This window comes from Larus michahellis, chromosome Z, assembly GCF_964199755.1.
Source record: "Larus michahellis chromosome Z, bLarMic1.1, whole genome shotgun sequence".
Classification (NCBI taxonomy): domain Eukaryota; kingdom Metazoa; phylum Chordata; class Aves; order Charadriiformes; family Laridae; genus Larus; species Larus michahellis.
The window spans coordinates 86,230,794-86,247,449 of record NC_133930.1 but is presented as its reverse complement, the minus strand read 5'-3'; the positions used below and the strand labels follow the sequence as shown (position 1 = coordinate 86,247,449).

The following is a 16,656-nucleotide window of genomic DNA, read 5'->3' as shown; positions in this document are numbered from 1 at the left end:
GGTCTCCACTTCATACAGCTCTTCAGACGCCTCTTCAGGCAAATTCAGTGCCTGGCTCTTCTCCTCTTAGGGGTCGTGTCGTCAATAAAAAGGAGCAGCGTATGCTCCTGTCCACTGGGGAGAAGCTGGGACTTTTGCTGTAGTAGAGTACAATTCATTTTTACCTTTTTCTGGTCTGTGTCTCCAAAAGGATAAAGAAAATGTATATAGTTTCTCAGCAGTTTTCTGACCACTCTTAGCTAATGCTGCCATGCTGCTTTCGAGTTTTAAGTCTTATTATTATTTGCATAATTAAAAATAGCATTAAAATTTCTCAAAGTCTTGAGCTAGTTTGGTAGGTCTGGGAGGTTTTTTGAGATATTATCATGTAAAGGTGTTAAAATGAGAAAAATGAAATAGCTTTATGGGGTGATTTCGCTTCTTTTGTAAAGCGATTTACTTTTCTAGTGTATTGATGCACAAGTTTAAATAGAATTTTAATAACAAACAGTGTTATATATAGCGCTTGCTGACAAATATTTACATGGCTTTTTTATAAAGAAAAAAAAGAGCAGGGTTCCTAATGTTTGGGTTATGCCAGGGGTTTTCAAACAGATTACTTCTGTGATACAGGACAGTTCTCAATCTCTGCTGCCTTTTTGAAATACATGAAGCAAAGGTAGTTGGTGTAGTGATGAAGTGTAGTATTTGGATTCTCATATGGTTCCTCTGACTTTTCCTGGAATACCTAAGGTGCTCAAAGTTCTGACGAGTGCGTGAGGAGCCGTGAGGATGGTGAAGGACACAGCTGGTTTGCATCATGCAAGTGATGCGTTAACTCCTGGTGTGCTGAATGGGTTGGATGACGGTTGGTAAAAATAATCAAGAACTGTCCCATACTTCAAATTTCAAATTGACACAACCATGAGCTTCCATAATCCTGAGTGAATGGCTCAACAGGATAGTTGGGAATTCTTCAGGGCTCTCCAAGTGAATTATTTATCCATGTTCTCCTTTGTTATGTTCATTTGATAACATTTTGGTCGTTGCCATTTTTGCAAAGGGGCATATGGAAAAATTTGGCAAATACTGAGCATGTGAATTTAATTATTGCGTTTTTCTACCTTTATCTCAGCTGAAGTAATAATTTTACCTGGAGATGTTATGTGTGTACAGCATCTTACATGCACTGTTGTGTGTGTGATTTATACACAGAGGTATCTCAGCTAAACCATGTTTGTGTTGTGGGGCTATTCCAGAGTTACAGATCTTTGGTCTGCTATCAGGAAATCAAATTAAAAAAAATGCTTTCTTTACAAAGAATTCCTTCAAAAAAGCTGCTGTTCTCTGGGGCGCAGGATGATCAATATTAAATAAGATGTCATTTGCAGATTTTAAAAAATGTCCAGAAATAAGTGCATAATGCCATTAGGTATAGAGAAAGTGCCCTAATTGAGATCCTCCTTCTTCAGGAAGTGTTTGTCTTACACTCCTGAGAGCTGAGAAAAAACAGAATATTGAAATTTTTTAAAGATATCATTATAAAATTTCCTAAACCTACTTATTTAGCTCTCTAGAGTCTTTAAAATGGCACTTCTAGTAAATGAATTTGATTTTACAGATTATGACAGGGTCTTTTACTTTTTAAAATTCACATACTTGAAGCCTGCCATTTCTGTAACAGACGTGGCTTGAAGTTAATTTCTGTCAGCGCAGACCACTGTGGCGGGGCTGCGGCTGTGAACCCCATTGCACGCACGAGGTTCCTTGGGCCCGTGTGGTAGCGGTGGGAAGAATGGTATCTGATCTTCTCCATTGCGGCGTTATGGTATTCATGTGCTTGCAAAAAATTACTTTGGCCAAATTCTGAGTCTCCACTCCAAATACTTCCCCTGTACAGCCTGAAGATTAAGTTAAGGTCTCATGAAAAACCCAGATCAATGCAGCATTTCATCTATTTTGTCTGTAACCAGAGTTTTCAAACACCCTACTGTTCAAAACACTTGTTAGTGGCGTTGCAAAAATGCAACACCACTCTTGATTTTATTGTTAGGTTTTTTCCTTCTGTTAGTATTAGGTTTTTTGGGGTTTGGTTTTCTTGTTGGTTTTTTTAATTCTTTTTTTTTTTTCCTTTTCCCTATCATGTTTGCTTTATTCCAGACATAATCTTGATCAAAATTCATGGGAGACAGGTCACTCCCTGCGCTGCCTAGGTCAGAGGGAGTGCTCATCTTTCACTGAATTTATCAAAAAGGAAACAGAAACAATTTTTAAGTCAGAACATTTATACGTTCTGTGAAAAATAAAGTCAAACTTCCTGTCTTCAGCGAAAGGAGTGTCCCGGTGGGCTATTTAAAAAAAAACAAAGCTGTTTATTAAAACAAACAAACTAACTAACTTCTGCGTGAAGTTACAACTCTCAGTTTTGAATTAGTTGTTTTATTTCATCCACCACAAGTTTGATGTGGCACTAAAGCAAACTGGCGGCCAGTGGTGATGGCTTCGCAGGTGGGATGTTTGCTGCTTGGTCTAGGAGGGGAGGCAGCTCCGTTTCTACCATTACACCACCAGGAAAGGTGGAAGCGGGGTATTCAATGTTTCGTGAACTCTTTGTGAGCCGGGCATTTGCTCTATAACCTCAGTGTGTCTGTGTCTCAGTTCCTGTGGTTTAGATTTCACTTCATTGGATGTTCTTGTGGGTTAGCAGACAAGAGCTACAGCAAAAAGACAGCGCTGGCAGGATCTGAATAGCCAGTCATTCTTGTAAACCAAATACAGGATTTTTTTAGCTTGTTTTTTCTTTTTAAAAAGCTATTGGAAAATCTTTTGACCTGTGCAGATGGCTTTCCTCTCTGTGTATGGATGTGACCGGTTCCGCTTTTGTGGTTCTCCGTGTCCACCGCTGTTTTCCCCCTTCAGGCAGATTTTCCTTTTGGCATTAACTCTGAAGGCGCAGATGTTCCTGATGACTCTTCTCCTTTGGGCTGAAGGAGACAAAATTCCTGCTTCTCTTTTGCTTTCTAAACTGTCTGGATACCAGATCTAGTTCGGTAAAACATTTGTTGCGATCCAGGTACAAAAGGAGCACGGAAAAGCCCAAGCTTGCAAGAGAGGTCATTTATTACTGACAGCCAACGCCGCTCCCGACAGTGAGGTGAACAGTGCGAATTGCTGGAGTGGTTTCCAAGACAGGATCCTTGCGGTGCGAGCCATCCGTGTGATGAGAGGTGAAGCATTGCTACTTCCAGCACCAGCCCGCGCAGGCGAGTTGGGAAGAGTTGTTTTCTCCTCTTTCCTCTGGTTATGAGAACAAGAAAAAATCGTCTCTGACTTCTTTTTTGCTGATTCTCCGCAGCACGGGGGCTTAATCAATAGCTGAGGAAAGGCTATGGGAAGAGAGCCTATTAAAATGTTGGCAGCATAAAATTGAGTTAGAATTGCACGTATTGCTCTCTCTCCTCATCATTTCTGTATTGTTCAGTGCAGTGCTGTCAAAAATAATGGTAAAAAACAAAAGCTTAACATTTTCTTAACAATTATTAAGTCTAAAGCTCATGACAGAGGAAAGAAGAGACTGTTTAGATGAACTATTCTTTCTCATGTAGAAAATGGTGTTCTCTTTAATGAAGTACTTCCTCCTCGTTCTTCTCTTAGTTTCTAATGATGAAATTTCATTATTTTTGCTGTGCCTTTACTGCCAACACTTTTAAAGGATAAAATCTTACTGCTTCTAGCACTTTTTAATGTGAAGTGCTTTAAGGTCAAAAGCAGGAATACTAAACTGGGGGCCAGTGAAGCTGTAATTATAATTCATCACGGATTTATATGTATGTATAACATACATATAGACATGTGTCTTTTCCAGCCAAAATCAAAAATTTCCATAGATTATGCTGGAAATGGGAAAGGTGACGAGCCTGAATATTTTTTTTAAAAAAAGAAAAGTTATTTTCTTACAAAATGTCAGGTATTTTATGGTTGTTGCTTCCTTCTAGTAAGGGTTCTCTTTGCAGGTGGTACTCCCCCAGAAGAGTTAATATTAGTTTTCAGAGAAACATAGCTTGTGTTTTTTTAGAGTTGTCAAGTAATTCTGCCTGCCCTCGACAATTAGTTGTTTGCATTGACTTACGCAGAAGCCCTTCGTTGGATGCTCTCTCTCAAGGAGCATTTAATTTTATGTAGGGCAGGCAGACTTTTCTGTGAAGAATATGAGAATACCAGTCAATTATTTTATGAAAAATCACCCGTTCCTTCTGTTGCTGCAAAACTGGAGTTTAATTCAGGACAGGGTGAGGGACCCGGGTGGTGCTCTCTGCTCACGGGGTGATTCACACAGAGCTTGCTCTCAAAGCTTTGTCCTCGCTGAGCTGGGTGGCAGAGACAGAGGCAAAACAATGCGAGACAAGGAACTTGGGAAGGTAACGGGAACGTCTCTGGAAGGCAAGGCTGGTGGCACATGAGGTATTGGTGGACAGACAGAACTGCAATTCCCAGATTTCAAGTGTCCTGGGTATTTAAAAATCTTAACTGTGTGCAGGGTAGGTGCGAAAAAGACAGAAAACAGGAATAACAGCCTGAAAAGTTGTCTTCCTTCCCTAAAGTGGGAACAATGACAGCTAAAGTACGTTTGACAGGTGTTTGTTTAAACAGTCCTTAAAAATCCGCAGTGATGGATATTCTGCAGCCTCCCCAGAGAGTCGGTTCCAGTGCTTAACTATCATTTCCACTAAAGGCTGTTTTTTCCCCTAGTGTCTCACAGTGTCTCCCATGGTGCAAATTAAGCTCATCTCTTCCCACAACACAGATGGATATGTTTTATCACAGTGATTTCGGCACAATTTATATACACAATTTAGAGTGAGTCTGAAAAATAAAAAATCCTTTGAAATATATACGCGTGTGTATATATACTTAATTCAGAGGAAAGTTTTGGGGTGCTCAAAAACAGTTCGGAGTGTGTAGAGGAAACAAAACAGTGGTATCTGGAATGAAGTTTTACTGTGAGCAGAAACTAGGCCAGAACGACTAGTGAGAAGACAGGAGAAACTAACAAGCCTGTGGCGGGTTGACCCCAGCCAGCACAAAGCCTTGGTGTCACACAAGCACAGATCGGCAAGACCCAGACCGTTCCTGGGTTAGCGACGCTGGTTTCGCCACAAATGCAAAGGGACCTCCATCCCAGCCAGGCCCAGTTCGAGGTCAAGTGGAGCTGTGTGGTCAGGCTGGTTTGCTAACAACCATTGCTGGATGTTCACTCGCTGATGGTGTAGACCATGGAGGAACCTCTTTGTAAGGACTGCGTTAGCCGTTACAGATACTTGATTGATAAGTCTCCACACTTCTACTGTAACACAGAGGAACTTGGCACAATGTGGGTTTAGTAGCCATTCCCAGAGAGAAGAAATGAGACTGATAAATGTATTTTGCTTTCATCTGAGAAGCTTCATAAGCTCCATTGTGTTTGTATTCCACAAAGTACACCACCTAAGAGGAGAGCACCAAGGTCTGATACCTGCGGAGAAGTTCTGGTAGTTTACATAGGACACATAGAGTGTGCTACACAAGTAAGAAAAATACCCATTTTTACTTAATAGTTGGGAGGAAAGTGCAGCACCTGAGTCTTCTTTTCCTAAGCTTTCAGGATGGAAGCCATTTGGAAAGGAAGGTTGGTTTGTTCTACTGTCAACATATCGTCTCTTTTTGCTTACTTTGCAAGACAGGAGTCTTGGACAGGATTGACCAAGCTCTGTCTCAGTGTTAATTGGGGTCTTCCAAACGGAAGATAAGAAGATGTTGGTGTAATTTTTGCCTCATTGGCAACAGTTGTCCTCTCTGGCTGGGAACTTGGGTGGGAACCCTGGTGTCTCCTGTGTTCACTAGACTTGTACTGATGAGTTAGTGGTCCTGTAGATAGTCATAGAGAGGATAGGTAACCAAAAGCCATAATACTGCCTGAGGAGGTTGTTTGTATTCCTTGTTTTTGTTCAAAGTTCTGATGAAATTGTCATATTCTCACATCAAGGCTTGATTTTGTCTGAACAGCACTTCCTGATGGCAGCTTGTTTATCCTGAAAATTTTTGATTGGCTCAGCTAGAGGGTGAGTGAGGTGCTATCCCCTATAAATAGTTTATTTCAACAAACCCTACACTCATCGAGATCTAATTAATATACTCACTGTCTCTGTTCACAGTTTGCATATGAAGAAATAAGATTAGATCATGTTTTACTGTGGAGCCATAACTGTTTAAGCAAAGGTATTTTAATAGAGACAGTACCTTTTATCCAAAGCATGCTGAGAGTGAGCTCTGTCAGAAATGGTCATTTCACTGAAAATTATTTTTATCTGAATAAGGGTCTTCTACTCTTGCCCCTTTCACCTCGGTGGGAGAATTGCCATTAAATTGAGTTCAAACATGATCAGACCCCGCATTAAACTTGCTACATTAATGGCACATTAAGAAAACACCAGAAAAAAACCTTTTGAGTGCTTTAATTTAAGGATAAACAGAGGAACAAGTGGCTTGGCATCTTTAGCCAAACATAGTAGGGGAAAATATTTATCCGCTATGCCCTGTCAAGGCACAGTATTCCAATAAAATCTGCAGGAAAAGATAAGATGTCACCTTCTCTTCTCTTACACCTTCTCTTCTGTTTCGTATTGTCAATGGTAAGTTTAGAAACGGGAATACTAGAATGCACTAAAATGTAATAATACTCTTAATTTGTACTATTAATATGGGATGAGCTGTTTCAGTCTGACGTTGATCAATTGGAACGAAGGGTACCTTCTTCCCAGAAATTAAGATAAATTAGTCTGAGTTGCAACACATTATGTATAAAGTAAAAATAAAAATACATTATCATCCCAAAGTTATAACTGAGAAGCTACTTCTGAATAATTACAATCAATGATAAAAGAGTGTATTCACTCCCTAAAGCAAGCAAATTAAAATGTTTTTTGAATTTGCATTTGGATAACTATTTTTGCTTTAATTCAGCTTTAGAAATTTTTGCATATACTTTTAAAAGGAAAAATACAATTTATGAATATTTTAAACAGAAATGAATTACAAAATGTAAGGCTTTCAGTTCCTAACTGCTGACGACTGTTTTTTAAATTTATTTTACTTATCTGGCACAAACTGAAGTGCGAAAACCTATGGCCTTATTAACTCGTGCTTTTGTGCCCAACTCAAAATATTTAGCTTATGGGACTCCTGATTTACCTTTTCCTAATATCAAAAGCCTTATGAAGTGGTTTTTACTATTTTAAAACTGAAACAAGTGCTTTTCTACTGGAATGAGATGCCTCTTCGGTAGAGAACGAAATTGCAAATAGGAAGTCATGGCCTAAGATTGCAAAGACAAGGAGGAGCATGGAGTTGTATAATACTCCTTAATTGAAGGAATTTGCAGACCGTTGAGTCTTTCAACCAGAATCTTTCAACCAAAACTCTGTGGAATTTCAGAAAAGAAGGTATAATTATTAGGTTTTGGTTTTTAAGAAGAATCTTTTAAGATTGAGAAAATACTTGCTTTTGTAAGCCATGGGTTCCATATGTCAGTTTATCAGCTGTAAATAGCGCTTGATGGAAAGCTACTAAATAATGGAACAGAAGTAAAAAACGTCAGAATAGATACACCTGTCTGTTAGACATCTGGTTATAAAAATTATGCAAATATTTGGTGAGGTTTATATTTGCATCACTTGCATGTGAGCAATAAGAGCCGATATGGTTAACAATCAGAAAAGCAGAGTAGCATTTTGGTGTGGCTTCTCTGGGTTCGTGCTCGGAATTCTGAGAGCAGAGGGAGTTTCCATCGAGTCTCAGTGGCCACTGTCCTTCTCTGTGTCATGTTCGTGTCGGTGCCAGCCCCGTGGTGACACTGGTCATCCCGGGCAATGACAGGATCACCAGCAGACCCCTTGACTTTCACACGTTGCAGCCACGGTTTCCAAGAGGGGTTCGTGGGAGGAAGACAAGGGTGAAGGTTTGGGTTGTGCTGACACAGCCTCTCTGACAACTGACAGCACACCGTTGTCTTGTATAAATATTTCCACCCCTTTCCAGAAAATTCAGGATATAGTCAGTGCTTAATGGAGTCCCAGCCTTCATCACACTGCACGTGAGCTGCCTCCAGCAGGTGCATTTCAGTAGAATGCACAATTTTCACCACAAAAATGCGTGAAATGCTGCAAAACTATCAGCTCTCACTACAGATATTGTAGTGTCACCACAAGATTGCTGCAACCCTGATAATATTGAGCCATTAGAGCAGATATCCTAAACCGGCTTTAACAGGGCAGTCACGCTGAAAACAGATGGGGTGTAGGGCCATGTAAATTTTGCACCTACAGAAATTTTGATTAGCTTTACCCAGAATTAAAATAATACTAAAATGAAAAATATAGTTGATATAAGGTAAATGTTCTTTCATATTGCAGTAATTATCAGTAGTAGTCCATTTATAAAGCTTGTTTAGTCACATTAAAAAGGATTCATCATGATCCCATCAAAGGCATTTTTGTAACTCAGTGTCTACATGTTGGTGGCTTCTGCAAGGTGTTACACTTTGTGTAGTTTCCAACAGGGGAAAAGCATTGTCAATGCATATGGCAGTCCCTTGTATATCCCTTTTTGTGTATGACTGCATTTGTATCAGCCCCAGATTAATATTAGAGTTGCAAATAGGAACAGGCACGCATTGCTAGAGATGCTACACGTAACTCTGCAAGTTTTCAGAGCTGAAGTCTGAGATCAATGAAAGAAAATCAGAAAATTACAAGACAGCCTGGGAGATCATAGAATGGTTTGGGTTGGAAGGGACTTTAAAGCCCACCCAGTGCCACCCCTGGCCCTGGGCAGGGACACCTCCCACCAGCCCAGGTTGCTCCAAGCCCCGTCCAACCTGGCCTTGAACCCCTCCAGGGATGGGGCAGCCACAGCTTCTCTGGGCAACCTGGGCCAGGGGCTCACCACCCTCACACCAAAGAATTTCTTCCCAATATGTCATCTAAATCTCCCCCTTTCAGCGTAAAACCGTTCCCGCTTGTCCCGTGGCTCCCCTCCCTGATCCCGAGTCCCTCCCCAGCTTTCCTGGAGCCCCTTGAGGGACTGGAAGGGGCTGGAAGGTCTCCTCGGAGCCTTCTTTTCTCCAGGCTGAACCCCCCCCGCTCTCTCAGCCTGTCCCCACAGCAGAGGGGCTCCAGCCCTCCCAGCATCTCCGGGGCCTCCTCTGGCCCCGCTCCAACAGCTCCGTGTCCTTCTGCTGTTGGTGCCCCAGCGCTGGAGGCAGCGCTGCAGGGGGGTCTCACAGAGCGGAGCAGAGGGGCAGAATCCCCCCCTCCAAAGATAATTACTTAGCCAAAGATAATTACTTAGGGCATTTTCAGAAGTACTTACTTAGGCTTCTCTTCTTTTGAAGAAAGTAACAACAAAGTTGTGGCAATTAATGCACTCATCAAGAGCATGGTCTTGATGAACGTGGGAACAGTGCCCGGTTCTGGCTATGGGTTTCCCACGCCATAACGTTACCCAGTAATATGGGACCGTAGACAGAATATTAGGCCATGCTGTAAGACCGTCTTTCAGCTCTGCCATCGTGTTTGGCCAACTATACTAATCCTGTTGAATAGAGGACACAGTTCTGTTTCTGTGTCAGATTTTATGCTGTTGGCATCCCCAGCCCTTCCGCTACCCGCATTTAGACAGAATAGGTGGAACACAAATAAAGTCTAATTTTGCTATGTAAGAAAACGTTAGGTTTCCTTACTGTTTATAGTAGAAGCATTAAAGCAGTGTATGAATATGAAAGGATATGAAGTTTTCTTTTGCAGGCAGCTTTGATGTGAAATATTCCTTTTCAGAAGCCTAATTTTAATTTTCTTTTGGAAAAGAGAGAGAAAGCTTCATAGTATGCACAGGCTGCAACTTCATTTTTTCTTTTTTTCTTTTTTTCTTTTTTTCTTTTTTTCTTTCTTTTTTCTTTTTTCTTTTTTTCTTTTTTCTTTTTTTCTTTTTTTCTTTTTTCTTTTTTCTTTTTTCTTTTTTCTTTTTTTTCTTTTTTTTTCTTTTTTCTTTTTTCTTTTTTCTTTTTTTCTTTTTTCTTTTTTTTCATTTTTTTTTTCTTTTTTCTTTTTTTTCTTTTTTCATGAGGGGAAGAACTCTAAAATGTGAAACCAGTCTTATTTTCCCACTTTTTTCAACTGTTAGCTTGTTGTCAAATTTGACTTGAAATCTAAATATTCATATTTATTTATTGTACTTAAGAAAGACTATATGAATCATATGAATCATGAAATTGGAGAATATGTCAGTATCTGTAACTTCTGAGGAGAGGGATAACTTTGACTGGAAGGAAAGCTTGTTTTAGATGTCTGTTCAGATGCTGTTTGGTCTTGCTTGGAAAAAAGAACAATACTGGTTGGAGGTTATTCTTGCTGGAGAAGACCATGTGGCCATGCCTTTCACGTCCAGGAAATCTCCATAGCGTTAACTCCAGCTCGCTGGACCCTGACTCTTTCCATAAGAAAAAGAAAGAATAAGAACAGCCTTTTGCTGTTCCAGGGATCTGTGTGTCACCGATAAAGACAGGGAGAAAAGAGCACTGCCATGGTCCAAATTCCCTACTTTGAGGAAGGAACAGCCACAGCCAGCCCACACCACTTTGTTTTTAGCAGTTGGCGGCTTTTCTTCCAGCGGATCGAGATGTAGGCTCTTGCTGTTGTCAACACAACTCTGGGCTCCACAAGAGGCTTTGCCGGTCGCCGTCTGTGGGGTCTGGCCCTGACCCAAAAGGGCTTTCCCCAGAAAAATGTTCTTGTTCTCAGGGCTTCTGCCCGACTCTCGTAAACTCCTCTCTGACCCACCTGGTGATTTACACCCTGCACGTGGCCATTTAGATTGTGCTTCACCACCTCGGATGTAAATTACCTCCGTTGATGAAACTCCTTACTGGTCATAAAAAATCAGCGTGTTTTATATGGCAGCAGCTGCTCTAATGCAGCAAATTATTTTAAGAGCCATTCAAAATAAGGAATTTAGATCAAGTATACTTTCTAAATGATTCACTGTCTCATTTGTGATTAGTGAAGTAGAGAGCTATGCAGTTACACTTCAGCTTTACTTCAAAAGAGTTGTAAATGCAAACTCATGCTTATTTTCCATGGTAGTATCCTGGAAATCATTTGGAATCCCACTCAACTCTTTAAGAAAGCCCAGCAACTGTGTATTCTCTGTCAAAATAGGTCTCAACTAACTGCTGCTTCTATTGCAGTATGCAGATGTCCTCCTAAATGTGCCTTGTCTCTTCTTCTGACTCATCAACCCGTGTCTCTCATCACCTTACGATCAAGGCAGGCAGTTTTGGTTATTTACTCTTCAGTCTTTCTTTTGCTCTAAAACTTCTAAGAAACTGGAACAAGAAAAAAAAAAAATCTCACTTCTTCACAAGACCTGTCTTTGTCAGTGTTGACTGTGTACCCCAACAGCAGGGTATTTGTGCTGTGAAAAAATGTATGAAGTGCAATAATGCTCCCATGTTGTAAATGAAATCTCTTCTGGCAGGTGAGTTTCCTACTTGTGCCCTGGTTTTTGTAGAGTTCCTGCTTCCTGGTGTCACACTGCTGCCTCATGCCACAGGTTAAGTTAAAGGTTATCCCTCTTCTCAGCTGAAGTCCACCTTGTTCACCTTTAGAGAAACAGTGAGTTTGTGAGAAGTTTCTCCACAACCAAATCCTTCACTTCTGAAAGAGAAATCTTTAATAAGTACGGTGAAATATTTTGGGAGTAACCATACTGCTTGGAATTAATAGCCATTAGAAAATAAAAATACATGCCAATATGGTATCTGAAATATTGCTTAAAGCATGCTGTTCAGGTTTGCTCCAAGCCCAGTGCCCCCAGATCATAATCTCACCTCTGGGGTCTGGTGAGTGCAGATTATAATCCAGTGATTATATTCCGGGGTGCTTTCTGTATTCTTCTCTGGGTAACAAAAAACTGCTGCCCTGGGCACTTGCGTAGCTGTAACCACCCAACTGCGTTTACCCGCTGAAAGAGTCAAACCAAATTTGCAGTGAAAAGCTGTAATGGAGATCCTGGAGGTGCGCGGGTGATGGAGCTAACCACACAACACAGTTCTATTTTATGGAGGGTTGCCGAGCCCGTAACGCCTCTGTTGCTCAAACGACCTCACATAATAAAGAAAATGCATATATTTGATACATTTACAGCTGAGCATCCATGCAGACTTGTTTTATTATTTTTTTTCTAGAAAGAATAGTTTGTGAGTTTAAATATTGTTGAGGCATCTAGTGTTCTGATTTGAGGTAAGGTAACCTTGCCCGAGCACAGTTTCGGAGTGGAAGGGAGAGCCTTTGGCAGCCGTGCTCCTCGGATGCCCCCGGGACGTGTTTGCCATCCTGGGGCGTGCGGAGGCGATTCCCCAGCGCTGGCGCCGCTGGCAGCGCCCTGCACCCCCTGCAGCTCCCGGCAAGCCGGGGCTCACCTCCTGTTACTCAAATCTGTAACCCCCCACGCTCCTGCCCCGCTGGAGTTCACTGATGGAGAACACCATGTCCGTCTGGTCTGCGTGGGTGCGTGTGAATTTTCTTTTAGCCCCCGAAGTCGGTTGTTTGAGGGTTCACAGCCCACGATTTCCACACACTTCCCACCAGAGGCTCCGCAGCACCTCTTGAACTAATGTGTTGGTATTTAATTCAGTTTTCTTTGCCGTTTCAGGGAATACCGCATCATTTTAGTGGCTGAGATAGTTGTCATGTGCATGGGAGTTTATTGACTTATTTTTCCTTGGTCCATTCTTCTCATGGTGGTTTTATATTATTTTAATGGAAGTTTCATTTTCTCACTGTTTTTTTACGTTTATTTTAGTGTTTGTTCAGTTTGTTCAATCATATGCTACTAATATAAGAGACTTTTGTCACATTTATTTGTAATGTTGTTAGTTCTATCAGCAGAGGGAGAAGGAAAAAGCACTTCTTGTTTTTCTGAACATTTCCTTAAGCGTAGCATTTGTTCTGCTTGCTTCTGCAAAAGCAGCATATGACATTACCCGTGTATTTGTCACTGTTTTGTTTCTCTCCAAGTAATTCTTTGTAATATAGTTTACATACGTACTGTCAGGTAACTTCAAAGTGGATTAAGATGGTCATTTTACATTCACAGCTATATAAAATTTTACATTAAAATGCAGGGGAAACTTTTGGAATAGTTTTGACTAAATCTGTGTTTTTATTTCCCTAAAGTTTCAGACCCAGAGCTTACGTCTCTCTGACCTGCACAGAAAATCTCAGCTGTGGAGAGGGATAGTTAGTATTACATTAATCGAAGGTCGTGAACTGAAGGCGATGGATGCAAATGGACTAAGTGATCCTTATGTGAAGTTCCGCTTGGGGCATCAGAAGTACAAGAGCAAGGTAATTTTAGCTGTGACCACAAATGCGCATTGGCTGTGTTTGAAATGTTTTGTTCCTGCTTGTGGGGTTTTCTTGGCTTGAACGACCATTTAAATAGTGATGGAGATGTTCTGCTGTATTAATTGGCTGTCAGGGCACCTGGATCTTTGTTTAGATAGAATCACAAAATGGTTTAAAGATCATCTAGTCCACAGGCATGGGACACCTCCCACCAGCCCAGGTTGCCCCAAGCCCCGTCCAGCCTGGCCTTGAACCCCTCCAGGGATGGGGCAGCCACAGCTTCTCTGGGCACCCTGGGCCAGGGGCTCACCACCCTCACACCAAAGAATTTCTGCCTCAGATCTCACCTAAATCTCCCCACTTCCAGTTTGAAGCTGTTACCCCGTGTCCTATCATTACACTCCCTGATAAAGAGCCCCTCCCCATCCCTCCTGTAGGCCCCCTCTAGGGACTGGGGGGCCGCTATAAGGTCTCCTCAGAGCCTTTTCTTCTCCAGGCTGAACAACCCCAACTCTCTCAGCCTGTCCTCACCGCAGAGGGGCTACAGGAGAGGGGTGGAGGGGTTCTGACAAGTAGATGCACCTTTGTGCCGTTCGGGTTTGGTGCCGGTCCCCTCTTGGATCCTTTGCATGGTCTTACCCTCCGGCCATGTTGTGATTGTATTCTTACCTTCCTCATTACATCCTTACAGCAAGTTTCGTTAAAGTTTTCTATACATACGAGCTTAACAGGCAGAGAGGAGGGATCAGGGAGAAAATGATTGTGGAGACTGGCTTGGCTTTCTTGCTATTATTTTTTATTTCCTCAATTGCTATTGCTTTGAAAATTGCTGTTCGCGGAGGATGCTGGGACCTTCCTCCCTCGATGGCCATGACAGCCCTTGTGGTTTCACAGCCAGTCGAAGGGCAAAGTGAGGAAGAAGCCAGGAGCGTGTGGGTGCCACGTGTGCCAGCCTCTGAGCCTGGCGGCCCCTTCATCTGAAATTAGAAGAAATCAAATTTCATGCTTTTTTGACTTAAAAAATCTTAACAGCAGTTCTGCGCTTTAATCCTCTCTAATTTTTCCATTTTTTCAAGCCAGTGGAACTGGTAGATGTAGAAAGTAGCGATTGCTTTGTAGGGAAGGTACTAGGCAGTTTCCGTTCTTGCTCAGGACAGATGTGACTACCGCGACTACTGCTTCTGCATTATGGTAGGAAAACCTGCAAGCTTTCTGTTCTGCAGAGCGTGGTTGGAACTACATGGACTGAAATCCATTGAAGTTACTTCTTTTATCAGAAGTGAGTGGACTGAAAATGATTGAGAAAAGCTACTTTCATCTGAGTTGCAAAGGAAAGGAAGTAAAATACAGTTTTTAAAAAAAAAAAAAAAAAGGGATATTGTTCCATAAAAAGTAAACCGCAGTATCATCTTTCTGCCAGTGTTACTGCAGCTGGGGAAAGAGGACGTGATAAAATTGTTTCTGTTTAAATACTTACAGCCATCATCTACTTGTCATTGCAGGTGCTTTGTTTTCCTTTAGGCTCAGACACACAAGTTTGCAGCTAACCGTCACTCAAAGGAGGGCATAATTATCCTACAGAAAAATGGATCCATTCCCAGGGTGAATCCTTTGTTCAGGAGGCTTTTGAAGGTGACAGGTTGCGGGATTTTGGAGGTTGTAGCAAAGAGGCATGAGACAACTGGCCAGTGGTCTTTTCTAATTACTTTTTTTTTTTTAATTCTTGCTGCTTGAGATACTCATACTGCAAACAGAAAAAAACTTCCTGAACAGAGTCTAAAGATCAAATTTACAATTCGAGAAAGTGTATGCCCACACAATGCAATATGACTTTTTCTCTACTTTCAGATTATGCCAAAAACTTTGAATCCTCAGTGGAGGGAGCAGTTTGACTTTCATCTCTATGAAGAACGAGGTGGAATTATTGATATTACCGTGTGGGACAAAGATGCTGGCAAAAGGGATGATTTTATTGGCAGGTTTGTGCAATTACAGCCTTCTTGTTCCCTGGGGATGACAGCAGATGATTAAAATGAGCCTTGCCGTTGAAACTATTTCTTATGACCATTTGTTCTGGCTTTTCTTTTTTTTTTTTTTTTAAAGGTGGGGGAGGATTTTTCACAAAGTATCAGTGCAGTTGGCTGCACGCATGCAATTCTCCACTTTCATGGTGTAAAGTATTTTTTATTGACCAGTAGGTGGCAGCTTTTACCAATTGATAGACTGCAGTTTTCCAAAATGAAAATCACACGTTTAGAGCAATAATCAAGATGCAGGAGGTTCCATAGGGCAATGTCCAGCTTGGAGGCGAAATAACTCTCGTGACTTGTACTAGCCGCAAAAGACAAAAATTATGTAGTTATTTTTTAATCTGTTTGATAAATGAAATGAGAGTCTTAAAGGACTACACACAGCTTTTGGGGCAAAGAAATAAGATCGTTCACCTGGTTCATTTTCAGGAAAAGTGCATCTCTGGGATTTGTCGTAGAGCTCAAGAATTGGTGTAAGTTTGTGTGGTTATGCTCCATTTTACTTTGTAGGAAAAGCGAAGAGGCTAATGTTTTTTAATAATGGCATTAACTGTTAGCTAACAGGGAGAAAAAACCTCTTGTGCTTATAATAGTGTACAAAGTCGCTGCTATTTTGAAAGCTCAGGTATTTGTTTACATCACACTTTAATTGATATCCATACAGTCATAACAATAGTAATTAGTATTAATCCAATCTATTTTGATTGCTTGTTAGAATATTGGTTGTAGGTGCTTTCACCAGGACGTTGATACTATTAACCAGCAGAATTACTTTTTTTTGGTAGTTAAAATCAGGAATGGAAATCCCATGGACTGAGCCATGTACTTTTGCTGTCCATGTGGTTGTGTTTGTGCTGACCTTCTCCTCCCTCTCGTTCCGTTTAGGGTAATGGCTTTCTTTTCCAGATTAGATCAGTTGGATAATACCCTGTTTATTTCCTACCGTAAATTGTGGGAACTCAGAATACATGCAGAGTCTGTGGCAAACAAACAGCTTTAATACCAGACAAAGCCACTTTTCCAAAGTATACACAGTAGGGTTTTATTTTATTTGATGAAACCCTATGGATGGTGTGATATGTTTATATTTGAAGTTTACACTCTATTTTTTTCCTTTGCTTGATTTCAGTTGGCGCGTGTGGTAACAATAACTATTTTTCTAAAGTAATGTAATCATTTAGTCCTACTTCGATACGTGATATGCCTTG

The 16,656-nt window shown here is 41.2% G+C and overlaps 1 protein-coding gene across 4 annotated transcripts in view; it reads left to right on the top strand.

Moving 5' to 3' along the window:
- The window catches only part of MCTP1 (multiple C2 and transmembrane domain containing 1), a 286,934-nt gene that overhangs the window by 139,862 nt on the left and 130,416 nt on the right, over positions 1-16,656 (top strand). For all 4 annotated transcript variants that reach the window (XM_074569628.1, XM_074569629.1, XM_074569630.1 and 1 more), the window contains 2 exons: positions 13,248-13,418; positions 15,267-15,397. In XM_074569628.1, the coding sequence (XP_074425729.1) occupies positions 13,248-13,418; positions 15,267-15,397 (302 nt within the window). The remainder of the gene's footprint in view (positions 1-13,247; positions 13,419-15,266; positions 15,398-16,656) is intronic.